We start from the raw sequence: 23,742 nt of genomic DNA, 5'->3' as shown, positions 1-23,742 counted from the left end.
ATCTGCCTTTGCCCAGACAGTAGTGGGAGTGGAAACACAGTAGGTACCGGTTTGTTCACCAGCTCTCTGTTCAGCAAGTGAGTGGTCACTTAATGAAAAATAGGATGCGGAGCAATGGTAGCTGGAGAGTCAACAGAAAGGAGCCAGAGGAAGAGATCTGATGTTCATACAAGGGAGAGGAGGGCAATCTTCCCAATAAACAGACCAATTGCTGGGCTACCAAGTTATTTATCTTTGATGAGATATTACTACAACACAAGATAGATCATTGTAGCTTTAGAAGGCTTATTCACTTGGCTGTCATAGATATTGTAAGGGGATAACTGTAGCAAACATAAGACAATTTGGAATTGTAAAAATGTGGAAGGATTCATCTGGCTGGCATGGACAAGCTTCTTGTCTGATGGAAATCTGTTCCAATCTAAGTCTATACCTGTGTTTATGAACTGTTGTGAACTACCCAGAGAGCTTTAGCTGCTGGGCAATATAGAAATCAAAGTAGTCGTAACAGAATTGATAATAATAATTCACTCAAGAAAATAGCCCTCATCCACAATAAAAGTATTATGATACAGTTTTCCTTAAGGCTGTTAAAGTCATGGAAATTCTTAGCCTCTGTCTGCTGCGCAATGTTTGTTTATAGGTTGCATCTCCTTTAGTAAAATTGAGAGAATATTGATTAGTTTGGCTTTTTTTTTTAACCATTCATGACTCTAGAAGTAGTGAATAACTGATCAGCAGCTGCAATGCTCTGGAAGGAAAAGGCCACTTCTTTGCCCAGAAGCAAAGGATCATACATTAAAAGAAGAGTCGCAACCTTGTACTCTGTCCTCACCCTCCCACTTGCAACAGATACCCCAATGTCATAGTTAGCAATGTTGCTGCTTAATAGATTCATTAACTATTTTAAATATTTCTGCCAAAATATTTTAGGGACATGGGATGTGGCTTTATACATTCTTTTCCCACACCTATGTATTTATTCCTAGTAAGAATGCCACTCTTGAAATACTTGGTAAACAGAATGGTGTCTTTGTGTATTTATAAATACTATTTTTTTATCTTTTAAAATATATTACTCCGCTTGCTTCAGAGAGTATCCCTAAAGCATAATTGGCTGGAACATCCTGGAAGTTATAGGACTTTTTTCTCTTTAAAAATGCTTTTCTGATTGCACCGAGTTGGCTGGGGTATGTTTTTTCCCCTGTCTAAACAAGCAAAGTAGTCTGCCCTAAGAGTAATATGTAACTTGAAAACTTGCACAAACCTGATAAGAAACTGATTTAATAAAAATCATAATATAATTTTATTTTACAGAAACTAGAGAACAACATGCTTTTTTGCTTTTAAAAAGGTTGGCAAGAAAGAGAGTAAGTCACAAATTCAGTTGCATTTAGAGGCCTGCAAAGATCTCTTAATCATCAGGCAACAGCTTTCAAGTGTAAGGAATTAAGAGCTTTCTGACAAATGCAATGAATGAATTTGTTTCCTCTGATAATCTTCAATCTTCTTCTCAGCTTCTTCATCTAGCACTTTTCTTATACACATAATTATTTTTTCAATTCCTTCACCACTATATGTTGATATGGGGACAATCTCTTTGAACTTGACAGGGTTTTCTGGAATCATACCTGTTGGAAGTGACTGCATATAATCTGAAATTAAATAATCCAGAATTAATAAATAGTATAATGCCACTATAAAATTCCTATGAACAGAAACTCACTAGAAACCAACTAACAAATAGAAACATAAAATATAAATGTAACTTTACATGGAATTACATGATCTCCATACTGTTCTTTAACCACTGCCTCTCAATATACAATATATGATGGAACAGCTCTTTTGGACTCACATATAACTGGATACTATGATCTGCATCTGGAGCCTTCATCTGACTGCCAGCTGCAAGGGAGGCCCAGAAAGAAACAAGGAGGAGGTCCTTCTAAGCATTGCCCCCCCCCCCCCATTATGCCATGATATCCCTACTGACAACATTGTCATTTTTCAGTGTCAGGTTAAAACTGTCCTCTGTTCCCAGGTATCTAATGATATATGATGGGTTATGTCATCTGCTTTATTTATTATGTTATGCTATCTTAATATAATCATTATAAGATATAATTATCATATTATTAATTATATTTATACAAATTTATATATTAATTTATACTGATTGTTGTAGTTAGTCGCGAAGTCATGTCCGACCCATCGCGACCCCATGGACAACATTCCTCCAGGCCTTCCTGTCCTCCACCATCTCCCGCAGTCCACTTAAACTCACACCAACTGCTTCAGTGACTCCATCTAGCCACCTTATCCTCTGTCATCCCCTTCTTCTTTTGCCATCTATTGTTCCCAGCATTAGACTCTTCTCCAGGGAGTCCTTCCTTCTTATTAGGTGGCCAAAGTAAGTATTTGAGTTTCATCTTCACTATCTGGCCTTCTAAAGAGCGGTCAGGGTTGATCTCCTCTAGGACTGACTGGTTTGATTGCCTTGCGGTCCAAGGGACTCGCAGGAGTCTCCTCCAGCACCACAATTCAAAGGCCTCAATCCTTTTGCGCTCAGCCTTCCTTATGGTCCAGCTTTCACAGCCATATATTGCAACTGGGAAAACCATATATGCACTTTTGTTGGCAGGGTGATGTCTCTGCTTTTTAGTATGCTGTCTAGATTTGCCATAGCTTTCCTCCCCAGGAGCAAGCATCTTTTAATTTCTTGGCTGCAGTCCCTGTCTGCAGTGATCTTGGAGCCCAGGAAAATAAAATCTGTCACTACCTCCATTTCTTCCCCATCTATTTGCCAGGAAGTGAGAGGACCAGATGCCATGATCTTAGTTTTCTTAATGTTGAGTTTCAAGCCAACTTTTGCGCTCTCCTCCTTCACCCACATCAAGAGGCTCTTTAGTTCCTCTTCACTATCTGCCATGAGAGTGGTATCATCTGCATATCTGAGGTTGTTGATATTTCTCCCAGCAATCTTAATTCCAACTGGTGATTCATCTAGCCCCACCTTTCTCATGGTGTGCTCTGCATATAAGTTAAATAGGCAGGGCGACAGTATACAGCCTTGCTGAACTCCTTTCTCAATTTTGAACCAATCATTGGTTCCGTGTCCAGTTCACACTGTTGCTTCTTGACCTGCATATAGGTCTCTCAAGAGACAAATAAGATGGTCTGGTACTCCCATCTCTTTAAGAACTTGACACAATTTGTTGTGATCCACACAATCAAAGGCTTTAGCATAGTCAATGAAGCAGAAGTACATGTTTTTCTGGAACTCCCTAGCTTTCTCCATGATCCAGCATACGTTGGCAATTTGATCTCTAGTTCCTCTCCCTCTTCAATATCCTGCCTGTACTTCTGGTAGTTCTCGGGCCACATACTGCTGGAGCCTAGCTTGTAGGATTTTGAGCATAACTTTGCTAGCATGTGAAATGAGCGCAATGGTGTGGTAGTTTGAACATTCTTTGGCATTGCCCTTCTTTGGGATTGGAATGTAAACTGACCTTTTCCAATCCTGTGGCCACTGTTGAGTTTTCCAAATCTGCTGGCATATTGGGTGTAGCACTTTTACTGCATCGTCTTTTAGGATTTTGAATAGCTCAACTGCAATACTGTCACCTCCACTAGCTTTGTTGTTGCTCAGACTTCCTAAGGCCCATTTGACTTCACATTCCAGGATGCCTGGCTCGAGGTCAATGACCACCCCACCGTGGTTGTCAGGGACGTTAAGCTCTTTCTTGCATAGTTCTTCTGTGTAATCTTGCCACCTCTTCTTAATCGCTTCTGCCTCTGTTAGGTCCCTGCCATTTTGGTCCTTTATCATGACCATCTTTGCATGAAATGTTCCCTTCATATCTCCAATTTTCTTGAAGAGATCTCTGGTCCTCCCTATTCTATTGTTTTCTTCTATTTCTTTGCACTGTTCATTTAAGAAGGCATTCTTATCTCTTCTAGCTGTTCTCTGGAATTCTGCATTCAATTGTTTGTATCTTTTTCTTTCTCCCTTACCTTTCACTTCCCTTCTTTCCTCAGCTATTTGTAAAGCTAATTTATACTGATATATATTAATTATGTCTATGATATTGATTTAGGTGTTTAAACTATTTAAAATTCTGTATATTGAAATTTTAGACTGTTTTAAATTTGTATACTGGAATTGTATACAGTGCTTTATTGTAACTCTTTTATAATAGAGCTTGTGAATTTCCAAGAGAGCTTCAGCAATTGGGTGCTATAGAAACTGAATAAATAAATAAAAATATATATTCCAACTTTTCCATAGTTTATCTATGTTCCATATTTAAGGTAATCAGGAGAAATCTGAGCCTAGTAGCATGGTTTTCTGAATGTATGCCAGCCCAAGGAGATGAAGGTAACTAGGTTTGAACTGCAAGAATGTTAAGTAAGCTAACTTTTGCTGGCCCAAAATACTTCCTGATGCCATTTACTAACAGAAGAGCCAACTGATTTCTATCCCATCCTTTTTCTAAGAGTCTCCCAAAACTTTTCCTAGCATTCAGTAGTTCTTAGAACTCTATGAGGTTAACTACGATGAAAGTCAGTAGCTTGTGCTTCAGACTAGATTCTTCTTCTTCATCGGGCAGTGTGCGGGGAGGCTACCATCTGCCTGCCCGACACTGCTGCCTTCCCCCACTCTCCGCACATTTCTCGTCACTGTCACTCTCCTCCTCTACCGCCTTGCAGTGCGGTCTCGCCATGGTGAGTGAGAGGGAGAAAGAGCAGGAAAAAGTGAGAGCCCAGCTGAGCCCACCAGTCAGTTGGGGGCGGGGCTTTCCCAATGGCCATTCTGCAGTGGGTGGTGCACAGGGCAGCACCCTTGGGTGATGCCAAAGGGCACTGCCCATTTGGTACCTGTTTGGTGCTGGTTCAGTGAGGGTTTGGGCGCCAGGTCCTTTGGTGGGGGAGAGGACAATCATTATAGAAACATTGTTTTATTAATGTACTGTTGATCTTACTGTATTTTATTGTAAACTGCCCAGAGAGCTCTCTCTGGGGTAAAGGAAAGTAATACCTAAGGAAGGAATCTGAAGCAGAGACTGCAATTCTGTTCATATCACCAGGGAGCAAACCCTACCAACAGAGTGAGGTTGGCAGCTCAGTAAACATCCATATCAAAGACTCTAACCTATCCTTTGAATGAATTCTTCATGAATTAACATTTTATTTATGTTAGATAAGGAACTAACCATTTACTGAATACAGCAAAACAAGATCCCAGTGCTCTTAACTTTATTTTCCCTCAGATTTTTTGGTTGTTTTTTGGACATTAGGATAATTAAACATTGTCCTCTGCTGTTTCATATTATTGATACTGTGAATAAAAAAATAACTGATTCCTGAAGCAACTGCAATACTCAAAAACTATAATGTTTATTTCTATTTATTAAAATAAACTCCCCAAAGAGAATAGTTTGGTTCTATTTTATTTTAAAATGCGACAGATAGACGAAAAGATGCTTCCTCTGTTGCAATAACTGAAAAGGTTTCCTTAATGCCCTGTTAGTGGCTCTGGCCCTTTGGAAGGGAAAGTCATGATTTTGTACAATTATTACCCAATTACCTAGCCTTTGTTGCTGCCTTATTTATTGGTTAAACAGTTATACATCTTCCAAGTAGATTAGCAACAAAGAGAATTGACAAAGAAAAAGATAATGCAGACCTTTGGGAATGACCCATAGGAGTTATGGGCCCAACTTATACAGAATGCACAGTGATTACTTAGAAACCCACAAGAATGCTACAATAGAGGAAATGGATCTTTGAGGAGTTGCATTAAATATTGATTATACTGAATAATCCTAATCCCTTGATGAGTCAAAGATTCAAATCTTCTTACTGGATTAGGATTGATATGAACAACAGGGCATACACATCAATGGGAACTATACTCAATTATGCATGTCAGAACTGAACAAAAAGCATCCAGCATATGGTTGGTAGAGATTAGATGATTATGTGTATCACTCATAGATTACCCAATCAGCATAACACAGAACAGTGCAGATATAAATATATAATCAGCTATATAAGACCTCTTCAATTACTAGTTACTAGTTCAAGCATCACATGACATTAGTCAAGCCACGTTTTATGAATTAAAGACCACTGTTTGATCTTTTTAAGAACTCCACCAGAGAATGGAACTTTCCATGAATATAGATCAAGTTATTTCATGCCAAATATATGCAAGTATCTTGTTTTAAAAGAAGGTATACAGAATTATCTCACCGCAAGGATTCTGTAATTGTTCCATAAACTCATCCAGTTTTTCTTGTGCATTGGGCAAATCCATTTTATTAACAGCAAGAATTGCAGGTTTCGTTCGAAGTTCTTCTTTATATAGTTCCAGTTCCTTGAAACATAAACCAGTTGTAAAATATTGACCTTGAAAACATTTGGCTTTAAATGAGCCCTTTTGTTTAACTCAGTAATTACTACACAACATATACATGCACTACATAGCATGCATGCATACATGCAGTAAAGGATACGTAAAGATAGGTGTACACCTACTGATCCCCAATTAACGCAGGTCTCAAGGCCATAAATACACACAGTGCAAGTCCGAGACAAGCGGTTTTTAGGGTATGACATTCCTATCTCATCTAAATGAAGCCCACTGAATTCAACAAGTACGGGTTTAGTTCTGTTCTCTATGCATCTGCTTGATGAATCAGGCACTTGCCCCCAATATTATCCACCAAGCCAACTGTTTATGTCATTGCAGTCTTCTTCCTTGCTGCCCAGCTGGCCAGATACAACAAAGGGTGAGCTACCCACCTGTCAAAAAGAGATAATCAATTGCGGGGCATACAAGTGCGTTTTCGCTTGCTGCTGAACTCCCATCTCTGATCTGCCACTGCCAAATATGCCAAAGTGAACATTTTAAAAAGAGTGCCTGTAGAGGAGAGTCACTTTAAGATAAGAAGATGCTCTCTCTGAGCTCCTTCACTCTCCCATCTTTCTTCTGAACTGGCTTTGTTTCTGTATGACTTCCAGAGTCCTTTACTTACTTGTAACTTTGTCCTAAGAGTGGGCCCTTTACCTAAGGAGAAGGGATCCAGAAAGATCCAGCAAAAGGAAAGCTGTTATCTATTTTTTTATCACCCTAAGTGCATTGCCAAAGACAGAAATAAGTTTAAAACGTTCGACATAGTGCTATTAAATCCTTCCTTGCCAACCTTTCCACCTTTTCATATCATACTCTGTCCCCACTCTTCTTTATGGATGAAAATTCTATCTTAGCTGCATGACATGTGCCAAGTAGTTATATGTTAATACCAACTGCTGGGGTGAGGCACAGTTCTTATACCTGACTTTCAAGCCATAATTTGGAATAAGATGCTATACTGTATGAACCCTGGGTATGTTCCAGCAAGGTAATTCTTAGCTATGCTAGTTCAGAATAAAATCTCTATATACACAGGCAGATTGATGCTCTGAACCAATTTATCTGTTTAGTGCTGCAAGTTGAGATTATTTCTAAAAGTAAAGATAATGTGTTCCTTTTGAATAAGAAACATATTTTATGCATATTGCAAATATAGTTGATTAACTGAAAACTGGCTTCTTAATCATCTAATATTTCTGTGAATGACAGCCTTTGTTACTTTGTAGCTTAGAATTATACTGCATGTACAATCTTGGACAAAACCACTGTGGAAGTGTTAGACAATATTCTACTCTTAGAAAAAAGAACCAAAAACATTTATTAACAAAGTTAGCAGCTGTATGCCAGATCACAGGCCTAGCCACATAGCAATGCACCAAAGCATAATTTGCCTTAGTGGATCAGGGATCAAAATGTGGCTAGTAAATTTCTAGCATTTGCTACATGGATCCTCAGGATGCTTTGGTAGGTCTGCTGAAAGGACGAGTAGCTGGCCAGCTGGGTTGCCTACCTTAGGACTGCTTCACATGCAACAGATCACAAGGCTCCACTATGTGCATGCAGTGGGAAAGTCAACCTTTTGGGGCCTTCAGCACCTTTGGCAATTTGAGAAGCTGTTCTAGGCACAGCTACAAAATGATGCATGCAGCTTGCAAGCCCTGGTTTGGCCATTCCTGCAATATATTACCAGCACTCCCTTGTAACATCTGGTCTTAAAAATCTGACACAACAGAGCCTCTGCTGACAATTAATGTTTGCCATTCAGATAAATATTTCAAATTCAAGCTTTATGGTATCTTTCATGATGAGACATATACATGTTATACTGTGTAAAAAGCACATCCATAAATACTACCTTTGCTAGTAGGATTACAGTTTCAAAGGCTGTTCTGAATGGCATTGTAGAAGCAAGCTGAAACCCAGATACATCAACCTTTGAAAAAATAACACACTATTAAATCTTATTCTTTACAAGTCAAAACACCATCAAGCTAAAGGGCAAGAGTGAAGGGAAGCTGGTGAGGTAGGTATTATACATTCATAAATAAAACATTATTTTCAGCAACATGCCACCCATTATAATATTTCTTTCCCTAGTCAAAGAAACCATTAATTCATATCCATAAACTTCTGCATTCTATTGTTATGTGTGAACATCAAGGTTGGGAAACTTGCTGGCCCAGGGAGCAAACTCTCTGATTCCTTCTGGGCCACACTCTGATCCTCTGGATTTCCCCAAATAGCCATGCCACTTCCCCCTTGCCCCACCCCATCTCCTCCAAGCACTGATATTTTGGTAGTTGTGAGTTTTTTGTGCAGTTTTCCCTCTCCAGCTGAAATGCTTCTGCTACAGCAAACGTATTGGCAGGAAGAACTTAATATGTCAGTATATTTTGCATTCTGGGCCCCACCACTTTGCCTTAGGTGTCATCCAGCAGTGCAATGTGGCCCCCAAGAGCTTCTCCAAAACTGATTTCAGACTTGGGCTAAAAAAGGCTCCTCACTCCTAGTGGTCATCCATTCTATGGCAAGCCCTTCACACACTTTGTTTTGGCCTTACTCCAGGTCTTAATAGAACCACCTCACAAGTAGTTCCCTTCCCTGTAGTTGCTGCACAATTAACTACAAATTATTCTTTCCTTTTCTAGTCGTCAGACATTCTTATTCATACAAGTAGTTCAGCAACTTATATAATGGAAGCAATAATACTGGAAGTTCCATTAGTGGAACCAAGCTACAGACTACTTCATCTGAAAAGTGAACTGATCTTGCAGAATGCACACTGGTAAACAATGGTCAATATGTGAGTTAATGGATACATTTATGCTTGACACCCGAACAGGTATTAAGCGCTGCAGGACAGGGATACTGAACCTCTCAGCCCAAGGGTTGAATTCAGTTTTGAAGATGCTCTTGGAAACCCAGATCCAGTGATGGGTGGGGCTGAAAGCAAAAAAGGAGGGTCAAAGGCCAAATTGTAGCGTATTTTATCTGAAAGCTCTTACTGCCGGTAGCTAAATCCTAGGAAACGCATTTCAATCTTTTAGAATGGTGGTGGTGGTGGGTGGGGAACTACTGAAAAGCCAGAAACCTGTCAAAAAATAGGCAGTTAAGCAAAAGGGGTGGGACTAGGGGAATGGGCTACAGCATTTTGGGTAACTGGAAAAATGGGCCAGGATTCAAGCTGGCCAGATCTGGCATGCAGGCTGAACACCCCTGCAATGGATCTGGCTGTCTTTGATCTCTGTGTTAGAAGCACATGTATAGTGTCTGTAATCCCAGGGCATGCTGTAATGATTGTCAGTATCCCAGGTTACTACATTAAACACAGAGAGCAAAAATTAAAAGGTGCACCTAAATGAAACACTTGACAAAGAAACCAAGCAACACTGATGGGGTTCACACAGCTGAGTTGCGCGGACCTTAACTGATTCTTACAGGGCAGAATGCTGGAGGGGAACAAGTTGCCCTGGAAACACATGGGTTGCCGTTGGGATCGCTGTACCATGATGGGCTGTTACATTGTCAGAATCGAGGTGACTAACTCCATCTTGGGTCCTGGGGATTCTCTAGCAACTCATTTACCAAGAGTGGCAAAATGCGCCCATTGCTCTTGCCAAGCTTGCACAGGCATTCAGCAGGAGCATCTGCCTCACAAGTGCCCAAGTGGCACTGGGGGACAGCTGGAATGGCTTGCTGCCCTCCCTGTTGTGATTGTGAACTGAGTTGCAAGTGAAGATAACTTTTTAAAAATTGCACCATGCTTACAATTTGGGCTTTTTTAAGTGGTCTGACAGTCACTGACAACCACTCCAACTGCCCCTTGGGCACTCGGAAGCAGCTATCAGTGGTTGGCTGGCTGGTTTTTTTTAATGAAGAAAAACTGCAAAAAAGTTGTGCCAAGCTGGAAAAGTGCTGCAATCACGGCAGGCTGGGCAAATACATTAGGTCCTGTAGGAGTATGTCTTGTAATATCTGCAGAAGAGTCAGGAGGAAGGAGGGGGTGAGGGAGCAACACATGGTGAACTTGAGCATGTGTCAGGTGCACAGTGGGCTGTTTACAGAACAGCCAGCCCACCCTGGCTTACAGCTTATAGCCAGGGCTGGGTGGTATGATATGTGAATGCAGCTATTGGGTTCTTACAACAAATAGAAGCTGATTTGTTCTTTCCACATGCTTCAAGAAGCTGTGGCCTCTTCCTTTATTAGCATGTGCTCCTTCAATCAATCCTGGAAGATCAGCAACTGTTATCTAGGAGGGGAAAAACCACAAATCACCTTTAAAAGAATACAAAGTTTGGGTCTCATTAATTTACTCAGGGTGATACCAATATTGTACTTCCACTACAGACCAATGGCTTCTATTCCTAGTCTAAGACATCTTAATTACTAAAAGAGGTTAAATCAGGAGATTTGTATGGCTAAACAAACACATACAAACACATACAAGCAGCATTCTAAGACACACCATGCTGCAAGGTTCATATGTTTTCCTTCATAAGTTTAAATTAGCTTCACTTAGAACAGGGTGCAGGTTAGAGTACTGCTGGAACATCTGGAATCTAAGTTGTAATAAGTTATATAATTATAAAGCCTATACTTGAGAATGGCCACCAGTTTTGCAAGAATGAATACTGTACACAAGCAAGTACAATTACTTTAACTGGATGCACTACAAATCAAAATAATATGTATGCCTGAGTTGGATTAAACATTTTCCATGTTTTAACAGGCAGCATGAAACAAGCACAAACAAGATTTGTGTTAAGCTTTTCTCAAACAATACTGCTTTTGAGCTTCCATTAGAATGATGAGACTTAATAATAAGCCTCTCCCCTAATATGGAGAAACCTAACGTGGTTTGTGGGATTCATAAAGAAGGTGTGGCTCAAGTGTGTCTGCTTCTCTCTCTTTCCTGGTTAACACCATGATGCCTGATTTGCCAAACAGTGGCAAGTACTTCAAAGCATGGCTTCTGTTTCAGAGGTAACTGTTTTAAATTCTAAGTAGAATTTGCAAATTCAGCTGAAACAGAAAATTAGAGCTAAACAGGGAACAGCAACACCACAAACCATGGGGCACTGCTACCTATAATGGGCTGTGCTGTGTGGATTTGGACCGATTTCTGCAGGGTGGCTTATTTATTTTTTGCCAACAACTCACAATTAATTCTAGGGTTGTCTGTACTCTGATGAGGTGTTGTGTCTGCTGAACCTGGGACAGCAAGTTCATTGTGGGGTGCCAAGACTGGCCACACAGCTGCTTGGCCACAGCGGTGAGAAATCCCGTCTTTGTGATCTCATCCACTCCACCACCAGTGACTGCCCCTCCACAATGCCCAAACAGCACTTTGGAGCAAGCAACTCTTGTGCATTGCCCTTCTCCTTTTTGTTTCCTGAAAACTTTACAAATGTATTGCAATCTTTTTGTATTATTAGTACTTTATTGGTATTTCTCAAGCTGCAGGAGCACAGTTGCAGCTGTCCAATTAATGTGGCCCAACTTGGCCAATTTCCTTGTAAATTTCAGCAAAGGGAGCACTGAAGTAGATTAGGTGACTGCAAGGAAACTGACAAGGAGAGACTGCATACAGGCTAATTTATGTACAGATGAGAAGGGCTTGGGGAAAAATAACAATGAGAGGAGAAACCTATTGCCACAATGGAAAAGCCCCCACAGTGTGAAAATAATGGAAAAAAATATGTGCTCCAAAGGTAGGGGCAGCAGGAGGGGGGTACCTCCGATATAACAATGTAATTCTATCTTAAGGGTTAAATTGACAGTTTTCAGTGTCCTCCACCTTTTCAACTCTTCTCTGAATCTGGAATTAGTAAAAAAAGTAGAGATAGTAAACCTCACTTCACTGTCACAGCTTCTTTGTGCTGCAGTTACTGTTGTTCCCTGCCAGTTCTAACAAGTGGAAGAGGAGGTGAACAGGAATGAGTGAAAGGTGTCCCACAGCAGGAGCAGGTGCAAGCACTGCAGGTGCTGGTGCTCCAATTGCTCAGTTCCATTCTACCACTGTGAAGGTCTTTTTTAAAAGCCTGTTAGGAATATTGGAAAATATATACAAACCTATAGCTTGAAGGTAAATGGAGTGGAAAGTTGCACATCTGCATTAACTACTACATGTGCACAACTATCCCCCAATTTACTTCCCAGACATTAAATTTGCGTACATCACCCTTCCATTCAGTGTGTGCAGCTGCAGCATCTGTCTCCACTACCAACATGGTTCTCCATTCAAAAGCACCCACTTCTGAAGACCACCACCAACAAAAATTATTCTAAAAATTACAGTCCCAATTCTACACTTTTAAGCTTCCAGAAGAAAAATATTGGAGGAAATCACAAATGAATGGGGAAGGGGCTAGAATGAGGAGACAAGATGAATTTTGCTGCAAAGTCTCCTGGAATACAAACTGAAGCCTGCTGGAGGACTGAGTGGGAAGGAGGGGAGAACAGCCTATGATATTTGTTGGGCATATAGTGAGTTAGCCATTAGTTGTTCAGTGAACAACCCACACTTCATAGTTTATCTAGAGGCGTCTCTTGGCATTAAGTGTGAGCCTGCCCAGAGAGAAGATAGAGAGGCGAGGAAGGTGCATACAGTTCATTCATGAGCCTTCCGCATATGCATTTGATGCTTATTTAAATCAAACCATTACTGCTGCATCACAGCATGCCTGTTTTGGTGCTCATTAAAGATAGGCTATGAGGCTATGTTTAAAGGCTATCTGAGGTAGTCATGCTGAATGCTGTTTACTGGTGGCAAGAGTTTTCAGTAGTCTGAAAAACAGCAATTATCACCTAATTTACAAGCCTCAAACATGACATATAAAGAGTCACTGACAATGGTGCACTTTGGTGTACACGGGGGATTTTGTAAAGAAGAACTACAAGGGCAGGTTGTTCATGGAGTGCAACATCACGATTTTTATTCATTTCAAACAGTCTGTTTGGATAAAGATTAAAGCAAAATCTGTCAAGCCCTCTAGTTCCTGGCTGCAGGAAGAAGGAAAAACAGTTTTACTCATTTTAGATTTGTGAACTTTGTTGTTGACCAGCACTTACGCTTGATACAAGTCTTTCATCCCAGACTGTTATTTGCAAGATTACTCTCATGTGCTAGCTATAGACCTTGGCACATAAAAGTAAAATTAGATTGTGTAGAATTGAATGTTTGAAAGCTTTATAAATAAATGCAGTCCTCAAATCTTCATCAAAACCTAATTGCATGGAAATCATATTTGTGAATGAAGTTTTCCTGAATATAGGCAATTTAAAAATTGTGCAACAGTTTCAAAACAAGGCCTCTCTTTACAGATGGAAAGATAAAGAGGAATGGGATCCATTAGGCCACTATCAGCTTAACTATGCTGCAACATGATACACTACCTAAATTAACCTGGTAGAACCATTTTAAGCAAGTATATAGAAAGTGATTACTTTGGGTAAAAAGAACAAGAGTAAAACCCATGTACAACTGCACTGCACCTGTACAACCTAGGGAGTCTGTTCCCACTGCTTTCTATTTAAGCTTTTCTAGCTTCTTTAAAACAAACAAATGCTTTGGAATTGACCACATTCAATTCCATCAAAGCCCCAGATGGCTCTTCTTAGGTTAAGGCTCACTTTTAGAGAGGAATATGTTTTGCAAGGGAAGAATCAACAGGTGTAAGATCATTCGTAAGCGACTGCTGTTTCCTGGAAATGGATCATCAGTCTGCTCCCACAGAAAAGTTGGATCCTATTTTAAATTATAAGTGACTGGAACTGAAAAGGGATTTCTCCGTGACAATATCTTTGATACAACCTTACTAACCTGCTTGAAATCAGCATACTTAATGGTACCAAGTTCAGGTTTTATTGTTGTGACTGTGGAAAGAAGGAAAAGGTAACATTGTTTTATAAAGTACTTTAGAACTTTATTTATTAGATTTATATCCTGACTTTTTTCTTCTTTGAGAGCTCAAAGTGGCGCACCTCATTCTCTTCCTCCTGCTCCCAACTTTATCCCCACAACAACCCTGTGAAGTAGGGTTGAAGTCTGTGACGGGCCCAAGTCAGCCAGTTGGCTCCATGGCTGAGTGAGGACTAGAACCCAGATAGCCTCAGTCCCAAGCTCTTAACACTGCACTGCACCAGCTCTCTTACTGCTAGCTTTTATGCACCTGCTTAGCAGCCTTGTTTGCTCTTCAAGGGGCCCAAAACTGGCAATACAGGGATACCCCTGCCTGCACTGGGGAATACAGAGAGAACCAGTTGAAAGTATTATTATTGTTTAATACTAGAAAACATTTGATATCAGGACAAACAGGTCTTTCTCTGTTTATTGTCTAAGCACCGGAGGGATTGCTTGAGCAGTACATACCCACACATGGATCCATATGGCTAATCAGGTTATTATTAGGTGCCTTTCTTTTATTCTTGGCTGGGTATTTTTATTGTCTTAAAATTAATTTAAAATAGCATCAGATATCATTAATTCTTGTAAACATTTTCTCTATTGTATTTTATTGTTCTTATACTTTATTGCAAACTGTCCAGAGAGATTCAGATGGGGTGGTATAGAAGCAAACAAACAAACCATCACCCAATACAAGGTCTGCTTCCTTCTGAAGGGGTTGTGATGTACAGGCTGCTGGTGTCCTTGTTTGGATTCCCACAGGATTCAAACTCATGTCTGAAGGGACCTCTAGAAATTATAACTAAAAGGTACCAGTGGCTGCCCTCCTACCAACAGTACTAGTGAGGTCCGTATTAGGAAAGGCCCTGTCAGCTCTTCACTTGGTTGTGCTCTCTATAAGCATGAAGGGTGTAGTATGAGATAACATGCATTGATTCCTGCATGCCCAATGAGGATGCATTGTCAGCAAGCAGAATCATGACTGGTGTATTGCAGATGGGCTGTCCAGGACACCATGGGAGTGACAGCCCATGTTCCTAGGTTATCTGTTGTTCTTACAAATATTGCTTTGTTTTCTATTTTGCTGGTACAAAGGCAAAGGACTGTGACAATACTAGGTTGATGTTTTAGCTAACATTATAGTGGGACCATATAATCTAGTTATACATTGATTTTTTTGGCGTGCAAAATGCATTCTGAAAGTATCTAGGTGAGGAGATAGCAAGATACTTTTCTGCAATTGTACTCTGAACACCTTTGCAAAGGGCAAACATGAGCCCTGATCCAGTAATGTTGTTCATGTGTGGAAGTCAATGCCCCCACCAACTCAAACTATACTCATGGTTGCATGCAGGCACACAACACACACACACACAATCTGTCCCCAAATGCATTCCCATGTCTCCCCACAGCCAGCTTCAATTGCAAGTGCTACTGTAAGAAATGGAGCAAGAAATATCCCACCCATTCAAGGTGCATGATCAGTGCAAGCATTGATCCAGAGGTATTTATGATGGAGGGGAGGGGGGCAATGTTCTTAAAGGGCCAGTTCTTACTTACATGCATAGTCTGCAATCTGCGGTGTGGCATGTGAAATCTTGGTTAGCAAAGAGGATTTTCCTGCATTTGGAAACCTGGAAGATGCAGAAGTTACAGAATCACTAGTTAATGCAAGGGAGGGGGCCTGTGGACCACACCGACCCCTGTCCTTTTCTGTAGTTTACACTGCTACACTGACAAAATGCTGACAAATTGGAACTGTACCACCAGGAAAAAACTGCACTTTTGTTTTCAATCAAGGTGCATAGGGAACATATGCCTTCTCCTACTGCCAAATTGCACTCCCTTGGGATTTGGGAGAATGATTTTGCATTAAAGCAAGATGTATGCTCCCCACATTCCCTGTTTCCAAGTTAAAATATGCTTTTTCCCATCTTTTGCTGTATAAATTTGGCAGCTGCTCTGTATGTGTGGTTCCTAGTAGATTCGAGGGGGGAGGGTTGAAAACTAACTCCTAAAGTTGCCCACCCTGAATTAGTGCTACACTAGCATTTACATATGACAGACCAAAATAATTTGTCATTATAAATATTTTACTCAAGTGAATAGTTTTGTCTCTCAAAAGAAACAGATATTTATCTGTTTGGTTTGTACCCCAGCTTCCTATCAAGAAAGCAGCACTTAAGGAAGCTTTTGTACCAGATGGATAATAATCAATGATGAAAAAAACCTTGGATATTTAAAAAAATAATTTTTGAGGAGAAAATCTATCTAAAGATTATTTTTTATTTATGGTACATAATAGTCCAAAAGTTATTCATCATGAAATAAGAATTAGTTGTTAATTATGTAGCAAAAGGCCGTATATTCATGCTATACTTAATTTTTTTGGCAAATGAATTCTATTAATCCATTCACAATGTCATGCTCTTCCAGAGGTTTCTGTAATATTACTGGGCAATTTCTCTATCCAGAAGATATTATCACAGATGCTTGCTTTTACAGTTCTTAAAATTGTGAATTTGTGTCTGCAGAGATCATAGGCTGCTTTTTCATAGCAAAAATGTTATAACATGAACATACAGAGTTGCAAAAAACAAAAACAAAACCTTAATCCCATTGTTCCTTTGCAAATCTGTGTACACAGAATGAACCCCTTACCACTTAAGTGCTAAGTTGCAAAAAATTCAATGAATGGAAGAGGCTTGATGGGAGTAGATCTGCACAAGAAGCTAGGTGTGTGTGTGTGGGGCAACAATAAAAAGGAAAGTGAGACCTTTTGAGCAGAATAATCAACAAGTCTTTGAATCTTTTTGTGCATAGCCTGAGGTTTATCTTATTATTCTATCCCTCAAGGAGAAAACATATAACGGCAGCAGGTTGTAAAAGACCCAGTTTGGGAATATTTTAATGAAGTTCCTCTACCTAAGGGTAGAGTGTGTGCAAATTATGCAGACAACCATGATTTAAATCTAGTCTTCTTGACTAGTGATTTAAATCAAATCCACCCTGTAGTGCAGTCATTATATCCCTTGCATACTAGCACAGCACCAAACACAAATGCTGCCTTGAAATGCTTAACTGGACTGAAGCCAAGTACACTTTCATCAATGGTACTGAAAGTCCCTCACAGCATAATTTAGTGTGCAGTCACAATATTAAGAAGTTACCTTACTGCAGGGGAGATGCACAGAGTCATGTATGTGTTTGTTTGGGTATTCAGAAAAAAATTCTAAGCCACCAAGTCTCTTAACTCTTGCAAAAGGAACTCAGGAGAAAGGCACATCACTTGGCACAAGTCTTGAGGCAGCTTCTGAGAAAGTTGTAAATTGTTCAAGCAATTTTTAAAGGTGGTGTGGGAAGGAACTGAAGAGATAGCTGTAGCTTAATCAGTCCTGCCAGCTCAACCAGCTTGTGCATCCTAAGAAGCCAAACCCAAAACCAGGATAGTTTGGTTTTGTTTACCTCAGTGAAAACTGTGAAATTCACTGCAGTGTACCTATGGTAGGCTTTCTTAGCACTGTAGGCCAGGCTCTCGGTGTAAGCCTGGCCTACACCGAGAAGACTCAGACCATGTTTGATTAACAAAACACATTTTGGAAATATACATATATGGAAAAACAGCTCAATTTTATCAGCCTCTTTCTGAACATAACTATAAAAAATTTTTAAAGGGTGATGACTGTATGAAACTCAGAAGGGATTCACAACTCATTATGGACTGATGCGGTGGAACTGGAGTTTCAGAGCTTTAGTGAGGTCAAGATAATGTCACAAGGCAGGTTCAGAAAGTTACTATACCTTTGAAGGAAGAATTTTATTATACCAGAGCTAGATGTAATCTCTTTGAAATGCATAGAGGGATGTTGTTTCAATGTACCTCATGCTAATGCTTCCTCTGCCCCCATTCTAAAGGCAGTACAATTTTGCCTGAGAGCACTAATGAAGAAGCACTTATGTACATACAGAGATGTACAAGCAAACTCAGACTGAGATCAAAGCATATGCTTTCAGTGACTGACTCAACAATTCAGCTAAATGATATAAATGTGTTTCCATGACTCCCTAGAATTATTTTTTGCCCTGTATTGTACAGGAAACCTGGAACTGTAAATAGAATTAGCAGGTGCAAGGGGCAGCAGGATAAAATCTTTCTAAATATAGGACAGAGTTCTAGGTATTTGCTGCCAAATTTGCTCTAATTCTAGGAAGTTATATTCTGCTCTTCTGCAAAACCTAAACAAAGGTTGAAGTTGCAGGTTAAACTGGAAACAGGAAGTGAGGAGAGCACTTCAGTATTAACTACAACAAACCTTGTGGCTACAGGAAGACAAGTGAAAATGGTTATGCAATTAGCATTTCCTAAACGTAAGACTATCTGAAGTAAAATGGATGTAACACATATACAATACGTCTAATAAATATAATAATACGTACATATAATTAGCAGAGATATCAGAATAAATTTTTCAGGACTTACCCAACTAAGCCAACATCTGCTATAAGTTTTAAATCAAGATGAATCATTTGATTTTGACCTTTGGAGGGCAAGAAATTTGTAGCCAGACATCCACCAATACCCCCACGTGCCACAAGCAATCTCTCTCCTGCTTTGTTAAGTTCTCCTAAAAATAAAGATTGCACAAAAAATTAAAAATAATTGCTTTTTGCAAACATCCTCAATAGACTGGTTCTTTTAATTAACAGTCTTTTCATTTAACTTCTAACTAAATATTTCATACAGGTTTTGAATGATTTTTTAAAAGTAGCAACGAACAGCAAGAAACACACAGTCACGGTGCTAAACATAGTACCAAATAAAAAAATGCATGGCAACATTTTAATTCAAAAACTGATGTGATAAAATAAACTATGAAAATATGATTTACCTTAAGGCTAAAATCTCACTCATGCTCATTTGGGGAAAAAGTCACACTGAACAAAGTGTAAGTTACTTCCAAGTAAACTAGTGCAGTAAACAAATGAACACACATCAATTGAGGCAAATATGCTATGCATAAGGGATGGCATATAAATGGTTTAAATAAATCAATACATACATACATACATAAAGTCTCTTTTCTTAATCCATGAATATAGAAAACCTCTGACCCTTAGAGAGGCTAACTGGCTATTTCCAGCTAGGAGACCGAAGCTCTTCAGCCTTGGAGTTGGGATAACAACTCTGCCACCGTCCCACAAAAGACTGTAAAAATAATGGCTACCTTTACAAGGAAAGAGTCATGACCTTGATAGGGGTAAAAGAAGACATTTCAGTGGGTTGGATGGAGACTGGAGAGGCCAGGAAATGAACTCTCTTGATGCCTCTCCAGTCTCTTTCCTTCTTCTATGAAATGTTTCTGCTAGATGAGCAAAAAGGTTTCTCCTGCCTTGCATAGGATGCTCATAAACCTATGAGTTAAATCTTCAAGGTTTTTTTTATTTTTTTGGTGGGGGGTGAGGTTCATTTATTATTTATTTTTTATTTATTAAAACATTTCTATGCCGCCCCTTGCCGAGGCCTCGGGGCGGCAATTTAGGAAATTCTGTGTTCTTGACGTTTCCCACAACAGACATTTCTTGCACTAGGTAAAAATCAAGCATGTTATAGAGAAGGTAGATAGGAAGACATTTTCTTCTGCTTCACAGTATACAGAACTTGGGGTCATGCTGTGAAGTTGATTGATGGGAGATTTGGGACTGACCAAGGGAGTGATTCACAAAGTATATTTTAACACTGTAGAATTCACTATTACAAAATGCAGTGATAGCCACCAATTCTGATGCCTTTTAAAGAGGGTTAGACAAATTCATGGAAGAGAAAGCTATCAGTGACTACTGGTCAAGATCCAGCTCAATCCAGACAAGACGGAGGTCCTGTTGGTGGGTGGCTTGGGCCTTGGGATGGGGGACTTGGGCCTTGTCCTAAATGGGGTTGCACTCCCTCTGAGGGACAGGGTTCGCAGCTTGGGAGTGCTCCTCGACCCTGAGCTGTCTCTAGAAGCTCAGGTGATGGTGCTGGCAAGGAGCGCCTTCCTTCAGCTTCGGCTGATACATCAGCTGCACCCCTTCCTGGAGAACGACTGCCTGGCAACAGTGACACATGCGCTGGTAACTTCCCGATTAGATTTCTGTAACACGCTCTACATGGGGCTACCCTTGAAGATGGTCCGGATACTTCAATTGGTGCAGAATAGAGCTGCCAGGTTGCTGACGGGGACTGGGCATTGTTCTCATATAACCCCAGTTCTCCATCAGCTCCACTGGCTCCCGATTGAAGTCCGGGCCCAATTCAAAGTGTTGGTTAGGACCTATAAAGCCCTAAACGGCTTGGGACCTGGCTATCTAAAGGAACGCTTGCACCCATATATGCCCTCCCACCCCTTGAGATCAGCAACCGATGCCCTTCTCTGGGAACCCTCTGTGACTATTAGGAGGATGAGTACCCGGAGGAGGGCTTTCTCTGTCGTGGCGCCCCATCTATGGAATGCGTTCCCCAGAGAGGTCCGCCTGGCGCCATCATTATTTGTTTTTCGGCGCCAGGCTAAGATCTTTTTATTTAAAACTTATTTTAATTGCTAAATTATTGTATTTATTAGGATTTTAAAATTAGCCAAGAATGCACCGGGGGGTTTTTAATGTTTTTTTTTTTAAATTGTTATATTGTTATTGTTTATGTATGTTTTTGTGTATTTTTTGTGAGCCGCCCCGAGGCTTTGTTGCAATGGGGGCGGCATAGGAATGTTTTAAATAAATAAATAAATAAATAGGGTGACTGCAGGTTACCCTCCCACCCCTGTATAAGAGGCAGTGTGCCTATGCACACCAGTTACAAGAAAAGACAAGTGGGATGCGTGTGGCTGCATTGTAGTTATTATTTATTTATTTACCTTATATTCCACTATATTTGCCTGAGGGCCCTTTAAGCAATTAGTCACTGCAGAAACACAATGCTGGACTAGATGGACCCTTGACCTGATACAGCATGGCTTTTCTCATGTTTCTAAGCATTAAAAACAAGTTTAGCATGATGGCATGCACACCTACATCTAAGGATACAGCACCCATACTTCTGATTCCCTCTAACAACATAAAAGTGAAGAGACAAAAAATCCTTACCAAGCACTTCTCCATCATCTCTAACAACTGATATTCCTGTAGGCACCATTACTTCACAGTCTTTTCCCTTAGCACCTTTCAATGCAACAATACTTGATGGGCAAGAAGAATAAACATGTCAGTATTTTTTCTAGTACATGAAAAGTTGGACTACATTAATTATCAAATATTCACCTACTGTTGGATCCTGTTCCTGCCACAAACCGTTTCTTTGGATATCGATCTTTAATTTTCTTCAAAGTAAGTTTTTCTTGAGCTACCAACCAGACATCTCCGCCCTTTCCTCCTTCCCCACCTAATCGAGGAAAGCCCATTCCTCCACTTCCGCCTCTCACATAGATTCTGAGGTCATCCATAAATCTGCCATACTGTTGAAAAACATACAATGCACATTAGTATTTCAGAGATCAGCAAATCTCTTATTATGAAGGATGAGCAAACTTGCTGAGGGAGAGCTTATGTACTACAAGCGCCTCCTCAAAGGAAGCAATTCCATCAAGCAAGTAGGTGATCGAAAAATAGATTTCCAGGTAGTTTGGACTTCAACTCTCAGGATTTTTGCCCATTGGCCATGCTGGCAAAGACTTTTGGGAACAGAAATCCAAAACATCTGGAGGTCTACTCCCCCCCCCCCCCCGCTGCTTTGCTGAAACATTGCCATAAGCCAGGCCAAGACCACCTAGTTTTGTTTTCATTGCGAAGTTGTTTCCAAGAGTCATGCCTTAGTGCTCTTTCTAGAGCTACATAACAAACAATCCCCTATGTAAGAGCAAGTGGAGGGAATTCACACTAGTTGATGTCCAAACCTTCCTCAGGCAAGTTCAGCAATTAATAATCTAGTTCTTTTAGCTGTTTTAGGTTACATTCTGCTGTTTCAGTTATTTTACTCTAGTTTCTATGTATATGGTACACTATGTAGGCCCACAGAAACAAATGAGAATTAGCCTCAGTCTAGACGAGATAACCCAGTAATTTCATGCGGGAGAGGAAGAAGCCCTTCCTTGCTTCGTACTGATTATCCATTATGCGGAAAAGAGAAGTGCTTCCTCCCTCAAAGCTCAAATTCAGCGGGATCGCCCACCACTGGGCAGCAGGCGGGCGCCCCCACCTATCTTCACCCCAAGCAAGTAGGTGGCGAGGCGGGAGTTGCGGCTGAAGAGCGGCACTAACCTGCCTGAGGAGGACCCGGCTGACCCACACCATGGTTGGGGGCGGCCCAGGCGCCGCAGAAGCTCCCTCGCCCTCGCTGAGGGCTGCGCGCACGCAGGATCAGGCGGCGAGGAGGCCGCCGGGCAGCGCAGGCTGGTGACGCGACGTCAAGCCCGGCGCGCCGAGGGGCGGCGCGGAGAGAGGGAGGTCCGGGCGGGGGGCGGAGCCTGCGCGCCCGGGAGAGCGGAGGCGGCGCGCCACGGAGCGGTTTTTGGCTGGGGGTGTACGCTTTCTACCTCCAAGGTGCTACGAGGGCGCATCAGAAAATGAGAAAAATCAGAAAAATCCTCCTCTCCGACGTCAAGAGGATGCATTTTGCCCAGCAGCGCACTCGTCTTGCGCCTTTCTCTCCCCGCCGCGTTCCCTGGGCGAGTTCATCGGGAAGGAGGAGGAGGAGGCGGCGGCAGTATCCAGGGGTCTGGCCGGTTTAGTTCGTTGCAGCAAACCCAGCCAAGAATTTTCAGTTATTTCACGCCTCCTGTTTCTCATCACCAGGCATCGATGCTTCTCTTCTCATCTCGCTACTCTCCTGTTCATCTTTCTCTGCTGCTTTCTCAGGTCTCTGCTTGTAGGTCTCACCTTCAGCCCTTTGTTTCCCCATCTCAATTTTCCTCATCACGTGCTCAAAGCATTTGGCATCTTGTTATAAAAAGCTTTGGGGCACCAGAAATAGGTGTGCCCCTGTTCTCCACACAAGTTGCAGCAGATGCTGTTGTGACATGCCACAGTTGGGTGACCCCTCTCCCCACACCAGAAACGGGTAGTGCACCTCCTGTGATGCTCATAAGAGCCTCACTGGTAGCATGCCTGTGGTTGACCGCTGTAGCATGTGATGCCTCTCTCCATTCCCAGAAAGAAATATTTGGGGATTTTCCCTTTCCTGTAGTCAGCACTGGCATCCTTGAAGGACACAACACAATGGTTTTCTCCGTTCCGGAAGCCCTCTTCGTTCTTGTCAGGGCCCATTAGCACCTTGGCATACTTAGACACCCAAAAGATGACATCCTGAACTGGTATCATGGTGGTTCTGAATGCCACTGTCAGCACTTTTGTACCTCCATGGAACGGGGATCACCTCGAAGCA

The 23,742-nt window shown here is 41.1% G+C and overlaps 1 protein-coding gene across 2 annotated transcripts; it reads right to left on the bottom strand.

The window, feature by feature from the left end:
• Positions 1-1,282: 1,282 nt before the first annotated feature.
• GTPBP10 (GTP binding protein 10) lies at positions 1,283-22,756 on the bottom strand. Of its 2 annotated transcripts, XM_044424902.1 has the most exons (10): positions 22,620-22,756; positions 21,624-21,817; positions 21,450-21,541; positions 18,811-18,955; positions 15,891-15,964; positions 14,247-14,299; positions 10,566-10,673; positions 8,277-8,354; positions 6,259-6,382; positions 1,283-1,655 (listed from the first exon to the last, which is right to left on the bottom strand). In XM_044424902.1, the coding sequence occupies exons 1-10, from the start codon at positions 22,650-22,652 to the stop codon at positions 1,450-1,452; spliced, it is 1,107 nt and encodes a 368-aa protein (XP_044280837.1). In that variant the 5' UTR covers positions 22,653-22,756; the 3' UTR covers positions 1,283-1,449. The 2 variants fall into 2 exon arrangements, with proteins under 2 accessions (XP_044280837.1, XP_044280838.1); XM_044424903.1 differs by lacking the exon at positions 21,450-21,541 and having other exon boundaries at positions 21,628-21,817.
• Positions 22,757-23,742: the final 986 nt, after the last annotated feature.

Source organism: Varanus komodoensis, unplaced genomic scaffold (genome assembly GCF_004798865.1).
Source record: "Varanus komodoensis strain SLA01 unplaced genomic scaffold, ASM479886v1 scaffold15, whole genome shotgun sequence".
NCBI lineage: Eukaryota > Metazoa > Chordata > Lepidosauria > Squamata > Varanidae > Varanus > Varanus komodoensis.
This window is presented reverse-complemented; position numbering and strand designations above follow the sequence as displayed.